Source organism: Myotis myotis, unplaced genomic scaffold (genome assembly GCF_014108235.1).
Source record: "Myotis myotis isolate mMyoMyo1 unplaced genomic scaffold, mMyoMyo1.p scaffold_m19_p_3, whole genome shotgun sequence".
Lineage (NCBI taxonomy): Eukaryota > Metazoa > Chordata > Mammalia > Chiroptera > Vespertilionidae > Myotis > Myotis myotis.
Genome location: NW_023416335.1, coordinates 180,497,809 through 180,518,803, shown reverse-complemented (window position 1 = coordinate 180,518,803; position 20,995 = coordinate 180,497,809). Strand labels below are relative to the sequence as shown.

Below are 20,995 nucleotides of genomic sequence, written 5' to 3'. Positions count from 1 at the left end.
TGTATGGTTACTGGTATAAATCTAGTAATGAGACTATGAAGTGCTTTAGGTAAGGACATTTTGGAGACATTCAGGGTTATAAACATAAAAATGTAAAATGGAATAAAATTTGGATTTTTAAAAGCACGTCATCTGTGTAGTTCTCTCTGCATGAAGCAAAACACCATATGTAAAAAAGGAGGAAAAACATGTTTCTATCTATGTAAAACAAAAATAATTATAGAATCGCTGAAGAGGACATAAGTGCGCAGGGAAGAGTTTATATGACAGGAAATAAAAAAGATCCCATGAAACCGATTAGGAAAGTGACAAGTCAAAGTTTTAACCATTAAAACACAGGCAGGGAGGTCTGTTTAATCATCAAGAATTAGCAGCTAGAGCTGTACATATTTTAGTTAGGTGTGACAGTGTTAGATTCAACATGTCAGATTTCTGACAGGTAGACCTGTTATATAAATCAGTTACTGCCATAACTAGCTAGTGAATATTAATAATAGGAAAGAAGCAAAGGGGAAGCCAGGCATTATAAGCCTGGTCATTTGGGCAGCTTCACCAGGAAGCTGCAGCTTCGCGCTCCCCAGGGAACCACTGGTCCATTCCCTGCAGATCACTGGGGAAGGGACCTGATGACTGATGAGGAGGAAGATGGGTGCATGCAGTGAAGTCCGAATGATGTAGGGAAGGTACTTGCCTGTCAATCTAGCCTGGGAACAAAGATCATTGGCTGGGGGATGGAGCCTCTGCAAGCATGGGAAATCCCAAAGGATTCATTGGGTAAGATGTGAGTTTTATTTTTATTTTTTTAAAATATATTTTATTGATTTTTTACAGAGAGGAAGGGAGAGGGATAGAGAGTTAGAAACATCAAGGAGAGAGAAACATCTATCAGCTGCCTCCTTCACACCCCTTACTGGGGATGTGCCCGAAACCAAAGTATATGCCCTTGACCAGAATCGAACCCGGGACCCTTGAGTCCCCAGGCGATGCTTTATCCACTGAGCCAAACCGGTAAGATGTGAGTTTTAAACCAGAAACAAAGAATTTTTTCTCTCTCTTGCTCCTCTCGCTTCGCTCCTGCTTCCTTTCACTCCTATGGCCCTGTGGCCCTAGAAACACATGGTCCATGGCCATGTGTACCCCACACACAATGGACTGCAGCTAGGAACACAAGCTAGCAGAATGCTGTGCAAATATGGAGCAGAAACTGTGGACAATGACTTTGATCTTAGCCCCCTGAAGACAAAATGGGACTTTTTCCTTGGAGGGAGATGGGAACTTGGGAACCCAGGGGCTTAATTCCACAGAAATAAAACTTCCCACGATATCTCATTCTTTTGTGGGGCCTCAGGAAATTCCTCCCGTGATATCCCAAGAAGCCCACCTCCACCAGTGGCAGGTGCGGACAGGTAGAGCATTCCACCAGTAACAAATCCATTTGCATTAAGCCTTTTATCCATATCACAACCTGTTTTAAACTCTTCAAGCTGCCTTTTTGGGTAAACAGAAGTGAATGATCAAAGACTAAAAAGCAACAAATATAATACTAATCAATAAAGAATTGAATTCCACAGAGTACCTCAAAATTTTCTGAAATGAAACAAATTTTAAAGTGTACTGAAATGTAAACAAACAAAACAAAACAAAAAGTCAATATGCTAATAAAATGATAGTAATCAACAGGAACCTCATTAGCCATGTCCTAAATGAAAATCATTATTTAGCTGCTGGGGTCCAACCCCAGCAGGTCCAGGGGTCCCCAAAGGTGTGGACGGAGTTGGTGAAGAAGGAATGACACAGAGGCAGCGTTCAGGTGATCATCATAGCCGGGTTCTCTTGTCAGGGTCTCCAGCCAAGTTCTGTCTAGGATCTCCAGCCAGGTTCTGTAGCCATGTTCTCTCACTAGGTTCTCCAGCCAGGTTCGGTTACAAGGTTCTGTAGCCGGGTTCTTCAGCCAGGTTCTGTCTAGGTTCTCCAACCAAGTTCTGTAGCCAGGTTCTTCAGCCAGGTTCTGTCTAGGTTCTCCAACCAAGTTCTGTAGCCAGATTCTGTCCAGGATCTTTTGCCATGTTCTCTCCCTAGGTTCTGTCTCTAGGTTCTGTGTCCAGTTTCTGTTCTCCAGGATCTTTTGCCATGTTGTCTCCAGCGAAGTTCTTCTGTCTCTAGGTTCTGTGTAGGTTCTGTATCTAGGTTCTGTGTCCTGTTGTCTTGTTACATCTATATTTATACCAGTTGATTCCAATCCTATCAATCTCTATTCCAAAGGTTAGGGCGTTTCTTATCTCCATTCCAGGGAGTAAAGATTATGTAGCTTAAGCATGATTGTTCATAGTTAAAGTGATTAATTACCCGCCTGGCACTTAGTTAAGGGGTTATTCCCTCCCTAACTTCAGGGGAAAATCCCTACCTGGGGAAACAACCTTTCTCAGAGAAGTGACCTTGGTTAAAACACATAGTGCCAAGAAGGTGAGCAAACATATTAAGAACAGTATGCCATATATGCCAGGTCCCTTGAAACAGCAAGGATGGACCGGCTCCCGGCATGTAGCCTCCAGGATAGTCACACAAGTAAACTTAAGCAATGTTTACATATATTTTGATTATCACTCAAGGAATGAGGATATTTTTTCCATTGCCCCCCCCCCCCAGAAAGTGGAAGGGGGGTGAGAGAGACATCGAAATGAGAGAGACACAGGGACACATTGATTGGTTGCCTCCCACATGGGCCCCAACCAGATACATGGTTTGAACCTACAACCCTCTTGTAGGTTAATTAAATTTACAAGAATGAAAAACATGACATGTATATACAGTGTCCCATTTTTCTCCAGGATCACAGAATGTAAACATTTCTGTAGATATTTGTTTAACCAATAAATAACATGTACTAAGTTATATTCCAGGCACCAGAGTGCTTTATGTGTATTGACTTTAAACATTATAAGCGCCCTGTAAGTGAGACGCTATTGTTATCATCCCCATTTTATAGGTGGCAAAAATAAGGTAAAGAAAATTACAACTTGCCAAATGCCATACAAATATCCAATAATACAATTTGGAATATACCCAGTAATTTTTTTACTACCAGTCATGTGCTAAAACACTATGTATAGCCAGAGCACAGATTAACAGTAATCTTTATGTGAAAGGCTTAGCAAATAATTCTTTGATATACCATATATTGCCTAACATCCTATGTAAAACTTATAGTAAACCTTCTGAAATAGTTAAATCTCTTGGTCCATTTAACTTCTTCTAAAATGATTTTAAAAACCAAGTTGTCTCTGTGTTAAGGTAGAATAATCAAGCAAGGGTTTGCCACAAGAATTTCTAAAGGCTAGTACAATAATTAATTCTGATAAACTATAAAGATGATTTTAATGTTTGCAGGAGTGGAGAGGCAGTGGGCACAATTATTCAGAGCTTGGATTCTGAAGTCATGAATGCAAACACTTACCTATTAGATCACTTTAACCAAGAGTGTTTTTCATAGATACATTGGAGATAATCAGTTATTGAACTACTGGGTTGACATAAAAACTGGCTAATAAAGATAGGGTGGCTGGTACATAGAAAACATGACTTATCACACATTCCTATTATTAGTAACTAGAGGCCCAGTGCACAAACATTTGTGCACTTGGGGGTGGGGGTCCCTCAGCTGGGCCTGTGCCCTCTTGCAGACTAGGACCCCTCAGGGGATGACCACCTGGTGCCTTGGGCCCCCTCCCCAGGGGATTGGGCCTAAGCTGGCAATCAGACATTCCTCTGGCAGCCCAGGAGCCCTTGGGGGATGTCCACTTGCCAGGGGGGAGCAGGCCTAAGCTGCAGTCGGACATCCTTAGCGCTGTTGAGGAGGCGGGAGAGGCTCCCACCACCACCGATGTACTGGCAGCTGTCAGCATGGCTTGTGGCTGAGCAGAGCTCCCCCTGTAGGAGCACACTGACCACCAGGGGGCAGCTCCTGCATTGAGCGTCTGCCCCCTGGTGGTCAGTGTGTGTCATAGTGACCAGTCATTCCCAGACATTTTACTGTTAGGGACAGTTTGCATATTACCCGTTCATTATATAGGATAGAGCCGTGGTGCATGGGTGGGGGCCGGCTGGTTTGCCCTGAAGGGTGTCCCGGATCAGGGTAGGAGTCCTGCTGGGGTGCCTGGCCAGCCTGGGTGAGGGGCTGATGGCTGTTTGCAGGCTGGTCACACCCCCTTCAGGGTAGGGGACCCTACTGGGGTGCCTGGCCAGCCTGGGTGAGGGGATGAGGGCCGTTTTCAGGCTGGCCAATCCTTCCCCAACCCCCGACCCCGGCGATGGAAGCTCCCAGCCTCTCTTTTTTTTCTTTTTCTTTTTTTTATTCTGGGATTTATTTACCTTCTATAATTGAAACTTTGTAGTCTTGAAAGGAGCTCAGAGCTGGCCAGGGTGGGAGGGAGGGAAGCTTGGTTTCCTTCATTGCCAGGGGCAACCAAGCCTCCTGCTCACTCCAGCTCCGTGGCCACTGCCGGCTGAAAGCAGGTATCTGGGGTTTATTTATCTTCTATAATTAAAACTTTGTTGCTTTGAGTGGAGCCCAGAGCTGGGGCCACAGCAGGCAGGAAGCTTGGCTTCCTCCATCATTGGGGCAACCAAGCCTCCTGCTTGCTCCAGCTCCATGGCTGCTGGCTGCCATCTTGGTCGGGTTAATTTGCATATAGTCACTCTAATTGGCTGGTGGGCATGGCTTAAGGTGTAGCAAAGGTATGGTCAATTTGCATGTTTGTCTTTTATTAGTGTAGATTATTAAATACCATATTCTAAAGAGTACTGATTGCTTGAAATCTCCCACATTTGAGTTGCAATGATAAGCTAGGCTGGAAGATATATTCACCCATGACTCTCAAAGTTGCTTTGTATGTTCTACTGGAGACCCTGGAGAAATCAGAATCTCAGATACGGAAGAAGCATATTCCCTGATCCTGTGTCCCTGGTGTGGAAAGCATCCCAGCCACAAAGCCCAAAGATGGCTATTATAGCAGCTCAGCAATCTCCCCTCTCCAGATTATATGCTCACATAGAGGGTGGGGTCCAGGATGGCAAGCTTAAGTATTTATTAACTGTAAAACTCTAAGTTATTATACTTTATTTTTTGTTACTCATTAATACAGGTTTTGACTTTTTAACATGGCATATATTTTATATTTGTATATGTATGCAAAGCTACTTAATGTGTGCCTTTGAAATTATGCCCCCTTTTCATACCCTACCTTTATTTGAAATGTTTTATTAACCCTTAGAATAGTATTTTCTCGTTTAGGAATATCGACCAGCAAGATTAACTGTTTTATCTTGAGACAGGCTGGATTTTTAAGAGCTAAAAAGAGACACTGAAGTAAACACTGCTTCTCTATATAATGATAACATTGTTTGCTTTGCTGCCACAGAAGCCGCCTTGACTAAACAAGACACAAAATCCAGTCACTTGTGTTCATTGACTTTATCATGTGATGTCAGTGTGGCGGAGCTGGCCAAGGCTGCTCTCCCTGCGTTCACACCTCATCTGTTCCCATAGATCGTTCCTAAAAATGGTCTATAAGAAATTAAAAACATACACACATGTGGCCTTTGTACAAAGAAGATATGTAACCAAAGGGACAGATTACAGCTGTCAACTTAGCTTTATATTTGTGTCCCATTTAAAATGCCAAAGAAACCCCCACTACTCATATCTAGTAGAAGAGAGAAAATGATGAAATTTACTTTCTAAAACAAGAAACAGGGGGAACAGGCACAAGATGATCAAAACTGGTAGCACACTGAACTACTGTCATGAATTCAGTTTTAAAGCCAGCTGTAATGCTGGTAGAAATTATGGACATCTCAGGGCTGTGGAGGAAGTAAAGGATTTAAACATATTTAATGCTTGTATTTATTTAAAAAAACATTTCCATTGAATGTATTGGGGTGACATTGCTTAACAAAATTATACAGGCTTTTACATGCACCTAATGTGGTACCAATAGCGTTCTAAGTATTTTGAATTCATACTGTCATTTCATAAAGAATCATTTATCTTGAAAATACTTTCCCCCAATCTTCCTATTAGATTTTTCTATCTTATAAAATTCCTTTCTATTTTTTAATGTATCCCCACCCCCACAAATCCAGGTATTTGCCTTTGTCTGCATGTTTAAAAGAGAAAGCTATATGAGTCTAATTGTCAAAGTAAGTGAGAAAAAAAATATGATGAAAATCTAATACTTCCTTATGACTTCAGTTTCAGATCCAAAGAGGTTGCTATACAAAGATAACTTTTCCTTTTTTAGGTACAGTGGATAGTTGTATAGAGTGATATAGCCAAGCGGAAATATGGGGTAAGTATTATTTAAAATATTTTGAGGTCCCATTGGCAACTGAGTTGCTGAGTCTTGTAGACTTCATTCCAATTCCTAGAATTCCAGCACCAACACTGCAAAATTCCCATTTTTGGATTCCCTTACAAAAGAAATATGAAGACAAAAGCAACTAAGTTAAAGAAACAATCAAGAACTGAGTGAAGCCCGAACAGAGTGACTCTGTGGTTGAGTGTCAGCATATGAACCAGGAGGTCATGGTTCGATTCCTGGTCAGGGGACATACCTGGATACACAAAAGGCATAGGAAACCACTAAAGCACTAGATGGCAGACATTTGGATTCACTGATAAGTACAATTTAAAAAATAATTTGGGAACTAATATATAATTCTAAGTGTTTTTTTTTTCCCAAGTAAGGACATTAAAAATAAACTTGTCACTTACTATCGACATTGGCTCATAAGAGAAAAGTAAACAAATATAATCTGAATAAATTGGAGAAATATAGTTTTGTGAAGAACTCTCTATACTGTCCCTGTCTCCTAAAAACCAATGAAAACTTTATCACAGAACCAATTGATCCATTAATCACACACAGTAAGAGAAACCCAGGCCTACTGCAGGGAGGTTTGGCAAATCCCCAAGAGGCAATATATGCAAATAAGAAGGAAGTATATATCAGTGCACAATGGTGCTGATTCTCTCACTCTGTCTCTCTTCCTCATAATGGCTCCATTGAGATCCTTAAGAGGATCCATTAAGAATGTTTTTGATAGAGGCAAATTGAAAGACAGGGAAACCAGAGAAGCAAAGGAGGAAAAGAATCAAAGGAAGACACTGAGGAAGAATTGAAAACTCAACATGTAAGATACAGAATGAAACTTGGTTCCCAAACTTTTCATTATTTTTAACACCAAAGTACAAAGGATTATGCAGGTACCAGAATGACAAATGAGATGAAAGATGAACACCTATCCATTCCAGAAAACCAGGAACACCATTCAAGTAAGTTCCCGGCATAGCTTCTTAGTGTCTCTGCTCTTTCCAGTATCCTAGCCAAGCAGATCATCATTCTTCCCACTTCATTCAAGGTGGTCATCAGATAAAGAAAGGAAATAGTGAAAGCCCCAATATCTGAAATAGTTGTTTTTATTCTTATGAATGTGAGATGCACCTCTTACTAACCTTCCCACCTTTTATAGTATGACCTTAACAATGAACTTTGTCTTCACTATTGTTTTAACTTGCTCTTTTTTCTTTTATATTTCTTCCAGGAAAAGATATTATGGCACAAACAAAACTATACTATAAATTAAAGACCTTGCATTAATGGCAAGGTACCTAATGTGTGTGTGTGTGTGTGTATATATATATATATATACATACAAATGGGATATCTTTCAACTGTGAATCTCCTTTGCACTTATTAGCCTCTCTCAGGGTTCTAATACTTTATATAACAGGATAGTGACTTTTGTGCTTATCCTACCTCCACACTTTACAAGAAGCTACAAGAAAGAAGAGACTAGTTCTTATTTATTTCTGTATCTTTGCTGATAGGTATTTATTGTATTGAGTTGAATCTTTTCGTAACACTCCCTATTATGTAAAAGCCATTAAATTCCATTAGGACAAATCTTCCTTTGCAAACACATGTTCCCCCATTACCCCTGCGTTAGAAGTTCTTATTTATTCCCCTGTCACTGCACAGCACGATGATGGGGTGGTGCTAACAGGAGACCCTCATTAAGTGTCGTCAACTATCTCACAACTCCCATGTACAGCGAGTTTTTATGTAAGAAGACAGTCATTGATTTCTCAAGGCTCAGCTAACTGTAAACTCAACAGCAAATTCTGTGACCATCATATTCACCAAGCTTTTCTCGACTTGATATGACACCCTCTCCCAGCCACCTATCCATTCCAGAAAACCAGAAAACAGGATTGGAATTGTATAGCTATAGGACAAACCGATCTATTGCACAGCTTATTCAATGGCTTTGTTGGACCCCAATGGGTTGTTTTTCACATGTCTTCATTCCTGCTAGCCCTGGGGGTAATTTTCAGAAACAATGCAAGTATAAAAATGGAACCACTTACATTCAAACACAAGCCTGGGATTATATCTAGATAAACAGCTTCATGTGGTATTTTCTGACAACATTCACAGAATAATGTTTGTAACAATGTAATTTCATTGTATGATAAACATCAATTTACCATAAAAAACAAATACAGACTTGTCACCCTTTTCACCTCGTTTCAATTGAATTGGCCTTGTTCAGATAAGCAAGCCTATCTCTTACAGAAACAGCAGTTTATAGATAAACTGTGTGAAATCCAGTATGTGTGTGTTGAATTATACTGCCTACTATCATAATTTTATACTGCCACACTGCACATATGGCTTCCAAGCTTACTTTATCTGAATCTTTCTGAATCTATTCTCCATGCTATTAAACTGAGCACATTCCACATCGTTCAAAAGTAATTACACTTTTGTCTAGAGTGTAGGAGACTGCTCTCCCTAAACAATGCAATTCTCATTATTAGAACTGGCACAATAACCACACTGGTGTTAATACCGGTATGCATTATGCTATCCAATAACTCATGCTAAGTTTGATGTAAAAGGTAACCAGACACTGTAAAGCTTATAAAAACCACCATATAAAAATAGGAATCTTTACCATACCATAATTAAGGTTTTATTCTGTGACTTATTTTTAAATAGCACATGCATTTTTCTCTTTTTCTTCATAAGTTCTCTGAACAGTACTTCACACATAACATTATTCTAGTCACACAACAAAAATACATTACTAACGACTGTTAGATTATAAGCAAAAATTATATAAAGGGTATTTCAAGGCACAGCTATAATATAGCAATTAAAATTATTTTGGGTAAATAAAGAATCACAGGAGTTGACAGTGAACCTAAGCCTCTCTCTGTCGTGTGCACTGAATAAATTATTTGAGTGTTCAAGTTTGCTTTTCATATGTTGCAGCTTAGCAATTGCTATACTTTATACTCGGCAATATTTCCAAATTTTATACTATATCAACTTAAGAAAACACCTTTTCCTTTTGTTATGAACTTCAGAAAGAAACTGATTCACACTGAACGTTGCTTTATGATAATGTGTCCCTGAAAGGTTTCAACACCTTAACATACATCAAGTTTATCATTAAACCTATTGTAATATATCCCCAGAGTTCCTTAACAATTCCAGGAAAGTGTTATCAATATACACAATAAATGAGATATTAAAACATATTATAACATCATATTTCCAAATCAAATAGTTCTTTAAATGTCAGAAAATTACACCCATAGTATTTATTTCATATGTCATTCAGCTATCTGTAGAGTGGGTAACTCGAATTAATTTTTAAGAAAATATTATATTGTTAAGATAAATACCTACATTTTTAAAACCAATCTTGGGGAGCAGCCACTCTATATTTATATAAAACTGTTCACTCAACTCAGGAAAGACCTGAGTCACAAAGAAAGATTGGCTGAGATAAGAGTAGGCCTTTTGTGAAAAACAAAAAAAAAACCTGATAATTCAGAAACCACAGGTGGTCAAGACTTTCATTTCACATCACATTTGACACTAGAACAACAATCTCACTAACAGAAGACACAAGATAGAAAGTGAGCCCCACAACGGCCACCATAGAGTCCCCCGGGTGCCTCTAATGCTCTCCTTGACTTCCCTTCATTGATTCCCTCTGGTGCTCATAGATAATCGTGTTGATTGACATGAATACATGTTCTGAACAGTTCTTCACATCATGAAATAAATCCATCTATATCATAACTATTGTTAGAAATGAGCCAGAAATTAGTGATTCTTGCTTATCTCTGGAACTCTGAAGTGAGAGCCTCAGCAAACCCATGTTACAAAATTATTTTTAAAAATTGAATAAAAGGAGCAGAGCCAGAAGAGTAAATCAGACCTTCCATAAAAACAAAGCTGAGGACTGCCTTTCCATTCATGTCAGAATCATACTTGCCTTTTTACCTTTTTGAAGATTATATGAGAATCAAATTTTGTGATTAATTGCTTTGCAAGCTCAAGAGTGCTTCAGAGAAGGAACCAACAGTCTGTTCAGACTTACAACTATCTGTGTCTCATCTTATATTGATTAGAAATCAGACAGTTCTTTATAAATATATGTATATGATATGCTTAATACAGTTCATCTATAGTGTACTCAGCATAGTAGTGAAACCTTCTAAGAGGAGAAGGACACAGAGTACTCATATCAGTTCCACCTGTGGGAGTGGCTCTTAGTTAGGAACTTAGTTTATTTCTCAAAAGTATTAAAGAAACAAACACAACTCCAGAAAGGAAAAATTATGTCTTTACCTGACCCAATTCAAAACATTAGCACTTGCATACAAAGGATCCTAATTAATTACTCAATATTTTTATATGGCAGCAATTATTAACTATACAGAACTTTGACCTCAGGAAATATTTTCCAACTTGAATTTTATACTGAAAGCATCTCTCTCTAACTTTGAGTTATCATTCCAAAGATTACTCATTGGTTTTACTTTGTCTCTAAACTATGTAGGCAATACAAAAATGTAGACCTCTTAATAGCTTTCTTTTTTATTTAAGAATGTAGCACGAATGTCACACATAAATCGGCAATGAAGTCGGCAAAGCTTTTTCCCCTTCCAATTGAATTATATGATATAAAGACCATGAGACAGTCTCTCTGTTCTCAAAGATATTGAATAGGAAAAAAATAGAAAATGTATAGTTCTACTTAAATAAAATGACCTGTTATGTGAACATGACAAAGACCTAGTATTCAGACAAAAATATAAAGTATTTGTGTTGAATAACAATTCTATAAATATATTAAATAATTTAGATAAATGGGTAAAATATTACTTAATGAGCTTAATAGTTGAATATATCAGAGCTATTATGACATACTTCCTGTTTTCAGAATATACTGCATTAGTAGATTCTTTTTTAGTGCTAAAATTTCTAGAAATTCAGCATATTTGCCATGAAAAGTGTCTTAACAACTTTGCCCCCAAATATATATTTAATCTCCCATATAAGCACTGCCCTTTAATCAGTAATAATAAATTAGCTATCTATTATATGCTGGATATCATAAATATAAATATATATGACTATGCCTTCAAGGAATACATAGAAAAGCAGACACATAAACACATACATTATAATATAGGCCATAAAAAAGATATAAACAAGTGTCATAGATAAAAGAACAAAGCAGCAACTGTTCTGCTTTGGGAGATCAATGAAAGTCTCTGAAAAGAAGCATTTTCTGACCCCAGTCTTGTGGGAGATGCACAATTCACTGGGAAGGTAAAATATAAAAAAGGAGAGGTTTTACAGTTGGAAAGAATAAAGCTGTATCATGTTTATAAATAAAGCGATATGTTTATGAAGATGAATCAAATGCTTGGATGGCTGGAGCATTGATATCATTGCAGGATGTGGCAGGAGAGGAGACTTAAGCCATAGTTCATTACTAGTCTATATAGAATTTTATACTGAGAGAAAGATTTTTAGACTAAATACTGTAAGCAACAAGAACATACACTGGATTCCAAAGTCGGGTAAAAAATCCAACTCTTTTCTCAGGGGAACTAGTCTGGTGGAAATTGAAAGAAAGACAGGAAAGGAAAGAGGCTGAACATTTGAGATCACATAGGGGACTCCTCCAACTGATTACTCAAGAGATGAAAAGGTGGTGGAATCAAGAAATGTTTGAGACAGAAACAAATTTTGAAACCAATTGGACATATATTAAGAGAAAACTACGAGTGTTGATGTCAGTAAAACTAAAGTCATTTGTTTTAACTTCTAGAACAGCAGGCCTTAACCTATTTGGGTTACAGATCTACTTGAAAATCTGATGAAAACCATATTCCTACTCACATGTGTTCATACTCAGAATTCTCCATTCATTTTCAGGAGATCCATATACCTTAGTTAAGAACGTCTGCTCAAGCCCAGCTGGTGTGGTTCAGTGTTTGAGCATTGACCTATGAACCAGCAAGCCATGGTTCAATTCCAGGTCAGGGCACATACCCAGGTTGCAAGCTCAGTCCCCAGTAGGGGGTGTGTAGAAGGCAGCTGATCAATGATTCTGATCATTGATGTTTCTATATTTCACTTTCCCTTTCTCTTTGAAATAGAGAAATTTATATATATATATATATATATATATATATATATATATATATATATAAATTTTTTAAAGAACTTTTCCTCTAGAGGAAGTTGTTTAAGGAGAGGGTTGTATCCAATTGAAATCTATTTGCATAATATTCAACAAACAATTTGATATAAAGTAGGCAGTTCATACTTTTTATTTGGTGGAACTGAATACTTCCATTACACACTGAATGGTTTCATTTTCCTATATATCCTGCATCACAGAATCCACTCCCCCAACTACAGTATGCAATTTAATATACTTTCTTATATCCACCCTTGAGTATACTTAAAATAATCTGCCCTTTATCTTTGTGGTTTTCTTCCAGTCATCACTATTTATATCCACTCCTTCAAATCTGTGGTTATGTTTATGGTAGTATCACAAGAGAACCAAACCAAGAAGCACTCTCAACAAGGTATTTCCTAAGAGAGAGCAATGGTCACAATATTGAGAGGAACATGCCTTTAGCAGTGATGCAAGGTCAAGTGAAGAGTCCAACATCTTTACCTTGAACTGCACTGTGCTATTTTCCCCCTTTCTTTTCCTAGTTTTACCTTTTTTTATATATATTTTATTGATTTTTTTACAGAGAGGAAGGGAGAGAGATAGAGAGTTAGAAACATCGATTAGAGAGAAACATCGATCTGCTGCCTCCTGCACATCTCCCACTGGGGATGTGCCCGCAACCCAGGTACATGCCCTTGACCAGAATCGAACCTGGGACCCTTCAGTCCGCAAGCCGACGCTCTATCCACTGAGCCAAACTGGTTTTGGCAGGTTTACCTTTTTGAGGGGAAGCCAAAAGGTTGTATTCATTGTACATAAGTAACATAAACTCATAGTTGAGGGAGAAAGGGGAAATTATAGATAGCATGGTTTAACTTGCCAAATAAAAAAAAAATAGTCAGAAAATAAAATATGCCTGTGCTCTTGGGAAAAGCTTTTAATGTGTGTAAGCATGGACTCCAAAGCTAGACAGCCTGGGTAAGCCTGGCAGTAGCTGTCCCACGTAGTAGCTGTTTATTTAACCTCTCTGAGCCCAGTTCCCTCACCTGTAAGATGGGATGATTAATAACACCTCATTGGGACACTGTGACAATTAAACGAGTTAACGTATGTAACATGCTTAAAATCTATAAAGTGCTAAGTGTTAGCTAAAACATTATTCTTGGTTAAAAAACAAACAAACAAACAAACCAAAAACAAAAAACAACACACATACACACACAAAAAAGACACAACACTATATTGCAAATAGTTAAATAGCCAGAGAAATTTTTACCAGTAAGGCTTTCAAAATGCTGAATGAGAGTATTTAAACCTAATGTGACTACCAAAGATTGGTGTTTATTTCACAGCTATTAGAAGACCCCTGATTCTTGCTGATTTAACTCCCCATAAAGTAACACAATCACGTAAACCAGTGGACATATTTCAGTACCATGAACTTTTATGATGTACAATAACTTCCTAGAGAAAGAAAAGTACTTAAACAGGATCAGAGCTGTCTTTAAAGATAAGAGAATGTGTGATGACACATTTTTGTGGTGGAACCTGGCTAAAGTGAATGGCACTATCATTCTTGAAGGTGAAGAGGAGAGAGGGCACAGAAACGTGGCATCCACCCCAGCAGCCATGTTGTAAAGGTGAGGGTGACTTTACTGGCCGCTAAGCGCCCTGTTGCCCTGCCAGCTAGCTGATTCTCCATATTGAAGTTCCTAAAAGCCTTATTTGTGTGTGTCTGCTGCTTAAGCTTCAGCCAAAGATGCTATGCTGCCTTCTTGCTTCTCATCCGTGAAACCACGGATTCCCAGTGATCCAGACCTCAGGCTGAGAGGCCAGATAAATTATCCTGAGTTTCAAATTCTGGAACAGGATGCAGCAGGGAACTACTGAATTATCAAAACAACAACATGAATGGGACTGAATTAGAAATTGGTGTGGTCCCATTAGAAAACTATAGTCTCTATGAAATATATTCTTCTATAATATTTCCAGTACTTTAAGGAATACTGAAATCCAATCCAAGAAAAGCAAAAAATGGAAAGAAAAAAAAAACACCCACAATGATTTATTATGATGGAAGTCTTCAAACTATGTTGTAACTGGAAAAAAACTTTTATTAGAAATAGAATAACATCTAACTTTCCTGTTAATTGTAAATGTTACTTTAAAATCATTCTTATATTTACATGTTTTTCCCCCTCAAATTAAATTGTAAGTATCTCAAAATCCGAGTTCTGGAAAAAACAAAAAAATACCATATCTTTTTCTCCCTACTGAAATCCAGTTACTTAGAATTCAAAGATGTTGGGAGTGAATCTTGTGTATGGCTATTAAGTAGATGACAATTATAAAGCAAAGGACTGAAGCCAAACTATTAGAAGACTGAACTGGTCAAAAAGTGAGTGTAGGCACAACAGACCTTGAGAAACCTACCATTGTATTGTGCTGGGAAGTGGGAGTCCTATGGCCACAAGTCTCTGGCGTCAGCAGAGAAACTGGCTGAAATTCCTCAGAGTGAGGCTTGTTGGGAAAACTCACATGCAAGGGAAGGTGAAAGGCTGGGAGCCCGCCACTCTCCTCTTCTTCCACTTTCTGTCTGCTTGTCACCATGGCTACCTCTCCATCTGCTTCCCCATACGGAGAGGCTGGTCGCTTGGAAGACATCCTGGAAGGAACAAAAGAGGAGAAAATAATGAAACCTCCACATAAATCCTTAATGCTGCCATTGTGTGGTTAGGGGCCATTGTAACAGAAATGCCTTTTTGTGCTGGCAGAGAGCAGGAAACCATCCAAATACCACTGCAAAGCACACACAGTCAGAAACAATGGCCAAGCAGGTAGCAACAGAACAGTGCTTGTTTGTTGTGAGAAGAATACACTAATATAGCACTCCCTTGTATTCTGGCTTCTTAAACAAGAGAATTCACCTAAGAATACTGCATAATGAAAGACCATTCCATTTTAAAGAAAAATACCCATCTAGTTTTACACTCTGATAGACCTTATTGAAAACAGAACGTCTATGTTTATGAATAGCAAAATAGCAAATATGGTTGGGAGTTAAAAGAAGAGAAAGAGCTAAAATTTAGTTCATAAAAATAAACAAAATAAATAAATGATTGCCATTATAAAATGTGCATTTTATTAAAAGATCATTGTGAAATATAGAGATAGTGGTTATATGTAAACCTCAGAACACATGACAAAAAGTTTGACATTTGTTTAAAGCTTAAGAATTGAATAAATTTTAAAATCACTATTAATCTTGAAACAATTGAGAATTTACCTTTCCTCAGCTGCTAAATCACCCAATGTAGGCATTTATTTCAAATATCCAATTTGCAAAATAGTAAAAGAGATGAGGATATAAAAATATTTCAATTTATTTCCAAAATTTTATGTAAGATTTAGATATGGTTTATCAGAATAATTAACTCCTTAGATACCTAAGTAAAAGGAAAACAAATCAAATATGGATGTTTTGTTTGACAAAGCTGATGTCTATTTGACAATGCACTTAGATAAATTAAACATGTTTTGTACGTACATCTGATGGGTAACATAATCCGAGGTTAAAAATATGTGCAGATATTTTTAGTTAAATAGAGTTCTCTTTTCTCTCATTAAAAGTTTTCATGCACTGACATATATATAGTTAAAAATTTTAATAAAAAATAAACTCTATTTATCACTTGATATGACCTTGAAAAACTGTGTGTTTTGTTCAACAAGGAGTGTTTACAGAAACATCTATTCTTATCTAGACTAGTGGGATAGGAGGCAGGGTATTAACTACTGGCAACACCACTTCCTTCATATATATCACTGGTTTTTAAATTTAAAATATAATACTAAAAGAGATGCCACTATTCTTTCTTGAATAATACTCTTCTTAGTGTTAAAAGTTTCAAAAGAAAAGTATTCGAGTACGGCAGACCTTCTATTAAGAAATAATAGCACCATAGAGAAAAATAAGGGCTTTGGAAACAAACACTGATTAAAAAACTGATTCCAAATATTTACAAACTGTAAGACTTTAATCACGCCACCTCAATTTGCTCATCTCTAAAGTAAGATGTAATATCAAGTTGTAATGCTTTTTTGAGAATGAACTGTGTATCAGACGAAAAATGACTTGTAGATCATTTAGCACAGACACTCAAAAAACAATAGCTGTTGTTTATTTTAAAAACTTCAGAACTACAGTATGACCCACACCCTTCTCAAAAACAAAACCATACAACTCCCAAATGAGGAAAGCAGATTGCCTTCTAAGAGTTAAACTGTAAAATCAACATTAAATACAAAGGCTCCTAAAAGAGAAATGGTCCATGGCCAGTTATCCTTGACAATAACACTGCATTAGCAAGCATTAAAGAAGATATGTGAATAGCTGGGGGTCTTGATCTGCTGAAGAATAGAGTTGAGGAAATGTGGGTGGCTACCATGTAAGCACTGTCTAAAGTAGACTGAGCCATGACATTTCAGGTATCTTGAACTATTCCTCATCTCATTACCAAGGTTTACTTCAAGTAGACTGGATAATCTAAGTATGGAGAAAGGAAATAAGGGGCTAGAGTTCACAGAATTAGAATAGGCTTAGTCTCATTGGCAACACTGTAACTATTGCCAAATTGGTATATTAAACTACACATAATAACTCTAAACATTAGGGATATTTAACTTCCACTGTTCTGGTTCCATTCTCTACAAGCAACATTCTGATTCCCATATTAAAAATGGGCTGACAGAACAGATTTAAAATATTTTAAGGTCTTTGTGATTTATCAGAATAAATCAATAAGGGAATTTTTAATTATTTATTGGTTTCACATGCAGTTAGACATCAAGGATATTAGGCATTTATTGTACTAGTACAAACCATAGTATTTTTGGTTTGTGTGGGCATTATCATTCTTGCTGGGATTACTAAGTTGGTTTCTGGTGTCTATCTCCCTCTTAGGTCCAGTCTCCTACTGTAAAACCTCCAGACTATTGGCAAGAGCCAGCCTCCAGGTTATCAAAGCAGAAAGATGGATTAACTGGCCTTTTCTAAGTTAATACACAACTCTATCAGTTTCAGAAAGAATTACCCAAAAGGTAGGTCATTCTTTAATATAATTATTAACAGTGATTATGAAAAGTGAAAGTCCAAAAGTAGATACTAGGCAGATAGTTATCACTACTCTTCTCAAAACTTTTATTCATTTCAGTATCTAATTTATCTTTATGTATAGCTGGATAATCATTATATACAAATATTTATATCTACTTAAATATATACAAATATATTTAAAAATTCTATATAAATAGATATTCCTATGAAGCAAAAATTAGAAGGACTAAAACAATAAACATGAAGGAGTCATGGTAGCAGAAGGCAACTGATCCTGAAATACAACATATTTCATGTTTATTTCAATTCCGTTTTCAGAGACTTATAGAATGTTTATAATATTTTGGACTTGAGAGTATTTTTATACAATTCAGGTAAAAAGAATTCTTAAAGATTTTTCAATACAATAAAATGACTATAGTTATAGTTCACTAATAGGCTACTAAGTCAGAAAAATAAAATAAATAACAAATTATGTACAGAGATATCAATCTGTCAGCCACATTATTCATGTTTAATCTGACTTATATTAGTTCTTAAAAATATTGATAATAAAATTCCCAATAACTTTAGATTCCTAATTTGTTATCTAATAAAGTGTTTTAATTTTGGACAGAGAAAAGCCTCATTAATTTCTAAAAGCCTTAAGAAAGGAGCGGAAAATTCCATCTATTATCTATCCTGCAGCTTAAGCTACATGGCTGTAGCTTAAAAGGATACTTGGGAAGGATACGTGGGAACAATCTCAGGGTCTAGATTGAGGTACGCTCTGATATATATCCAGTCAGAGATGATGTCTGCGATTCCTAGGTGCTAGACTTACCAATGAACACAATTCAGACTTCAAAGAAAATGACATGAGACAAATAATAATAATAATCCAGTGTGAAACTAACTGGTGGAGCTATGATGACATAATGATAACCTTTCACTCAGCTTTGTGTGTGGACAAGAAAATCTTTTTTAAGTATATGTTTTTATTTATTTCAGAGAGAAAGGGAGAGGGAGAGAGAGAGAGAGAAATATCAATGATAAGAGAGAATCATTGATTGGCTGCTTCCTGCATGCCCCACACTGGGAATTGAGCCTGCAATCTGGGCATATGCCCTGACCGGGAATTGAACCGTGGTATTGACCTCCTGGCTCATAGGTCCATGTTCAACCACTGAGCCATGCCAGCCGGGCAAGAAAATCTTCTTGAAAGAACTGATGTTTAATTCCAGAACTAAAGGGAGTTGGAAATCATTAATAATTTACTGACCATTTCCTATGTGCAAAATATCTAATAGGAATTAAAACATGTAATTCGGGTTCTTTACTTTAAAAAGTTTATGAATTTGTTGAGAAGATTTTAAATAAAGGGAGAAAAATAATGAAAGACAGTCCTAGTTAAGGATAAAATGGTATTATAGCCAAGCACCTGAGGGCTTCCTGAGGACGAGAGATCCTGGAATGCTTCAGGGAATGGTTGAGATAAATGGAGAGGAAATTTCATGTAGGAAGTAATGATCAAAGCAAAGATGCAGAGATACTTTTAGAAATCGCGACATAAATGTAAGTTTCAGTCTTACTTTCATAAAAGAGCAGATGGAGGAATATGGACCAAATACCACGTTACATGAATGGAATAGATAAGAAATAGTCAGGTCATGGTTCCATTCCTGGTCAGGGCACATGCCTGGGTTCTATCCCCAGTAGGGGGCGTGCAAGAGATAACCAACCAATGATTCTCATCATTGATGTTTCTATCTCTCTCACTTTCCCTTGCTCTCTCTGAAATCAATAACACCGTATTTTTAAAAAAAGAAAAAGAAATAGCCTCCCTTGCAAGGAGCAACTTGCTTTTACAAGGAGTCGCTTTTCCTTTACTTGTCCTGTAGCAATGTGCACAATCAGGCTATTCTAGTACATATCCGCAAGTAATTTTAAAACTTCTGGAGTCCTCTGCTATTGGCCAAAGGTTCTGTCAGTGCACTATAATCACTCTGTTGGCAGGACGTCCCCAATGTACGCAGACACATGTAGCAACCTTAGAGTAGGGTAAAGGGTGTGAGACTGCAACAAAAAACTAATGCACGTTGGAATTATACAGAGAGGTTTAAAAATAGTGCTACCTGGGTCACACTCACTAACATTCTGATATTATTGTTTTTTGAGCACACACGGGGTATCAGAATTTTTCACAGCTTCTAAGTAATCTAATGTTCTGTCAAGTTTCCAAGTCATTTACCGTAGTCAGAATAATGCCTCGCACCTAGGATTTCCAAATCCTAATCCAGGAAGTCTGTGAATATGTTACCTTACTAAGCAAAGAGAGGCTTTGCAGATGTGACTAATTTAAGAATTTTGAGATAATGAGATTATTCTGGATATTCTGGGTGGGCCCAAAGTAGTCGTAAAGGTCTTTGCAGGAGGGCAAGGCAGGAAGGTCACAGCCAGAGACAGAGATGAAAAGATATAAGATATTATACGGCTGGCTCTGAACATAGATGGTGGGTCATACTAACCAATGTCACCCCAACACATCTAATTAGAAAAAAAATAAAATAGATGATGGGGCCATGAACCAAAGAATATAGGCAGCCTCTGGCAGTTAGAAAAGGCAATGAAACAGATTCTCCCCCGGAGCCCATGGAAGGAAGGAATCCTGCCAACACCATGATTGTAGCACTCCTGACCTCCTAAACCATAAGTGAATACAGTGGTATTGTTGAAGTCACAATCTTGCGATAACTTGTTATAGCAGCAACAGGAAATTAATATACCACTTACTTAAACAATTCTCTTTCAAAGTTTTGTTTTTGTGTGTTGTTGTGTTTTGTTTTGTTGTGTTTTTTTTTTCAATCTAAAATCCTCCCACCTCAGATATACAGTTGCCCATCCCTCACTTTAGTTTTCTATCCCAACATCATTTCCCAGAAAGGCCTCCCTTGCTTACTCCCCCTAAACCAGCACCTCCTCCTCCCTCTATTGCTCTTTACTTTCTGCTCTGTTCATAGCACTTACCATCACGTGACAAATTTCATATTTATTTCTGTGTTTATTATCTGTCTCTCCCACTATAAGATGCAAGAGGGCAGATTTCATTTTGGTCACAGCTACTTACCCAGTACTTAGAATTGTTTCTGAAAATAGTAGTGTTTAAATAAATTTCTGTTACATGAAAGCTATTAACTAAAACCAGAAACTCTCTTACTCTTTTCTATGAATTATTGTAAGGTCTAGTCTTACAGGACAAGTATGCTTAGACAATGCCTTCATATTATCAGAAAGAAGGAAATCAAGCTCAGCCATACAGTATCCTTTTAAAAATAGTTT

At 37.3% G+C, this 20,995-nt stretch overlaps 1 protein-coding gene across 7 annotated transcripts in view; it reads right to left on the bottom strand.

The window, feature by feature from the left end:
- Positions 1-20,995, bottom strand: part of SOX5 (SRY-box transcription factor 5) — a 971,461-nt gene that overhangs the window by 325,162 nt on the left and 625,304 nt on the right. For 6 of the 7 annotated variants that reach the window (XM_036296492.1, XM_036296491.1, XM_036296490.1 and 3 more), the window contains one exon: positions 14,995-15,226. In XM_036296492.1, the coding sequence (XP_036152385.1) occupies positions 14,995-15,225 (231 nt within the window). In that variant the 5' untranslated portion in view covers position 15,226. The remainder of the gene's footprint in view (positions 1-14,994; positions 15,227-20,995) is intronic. The other variant, XM_036296496.1, reaches the window with a different exon arrangement.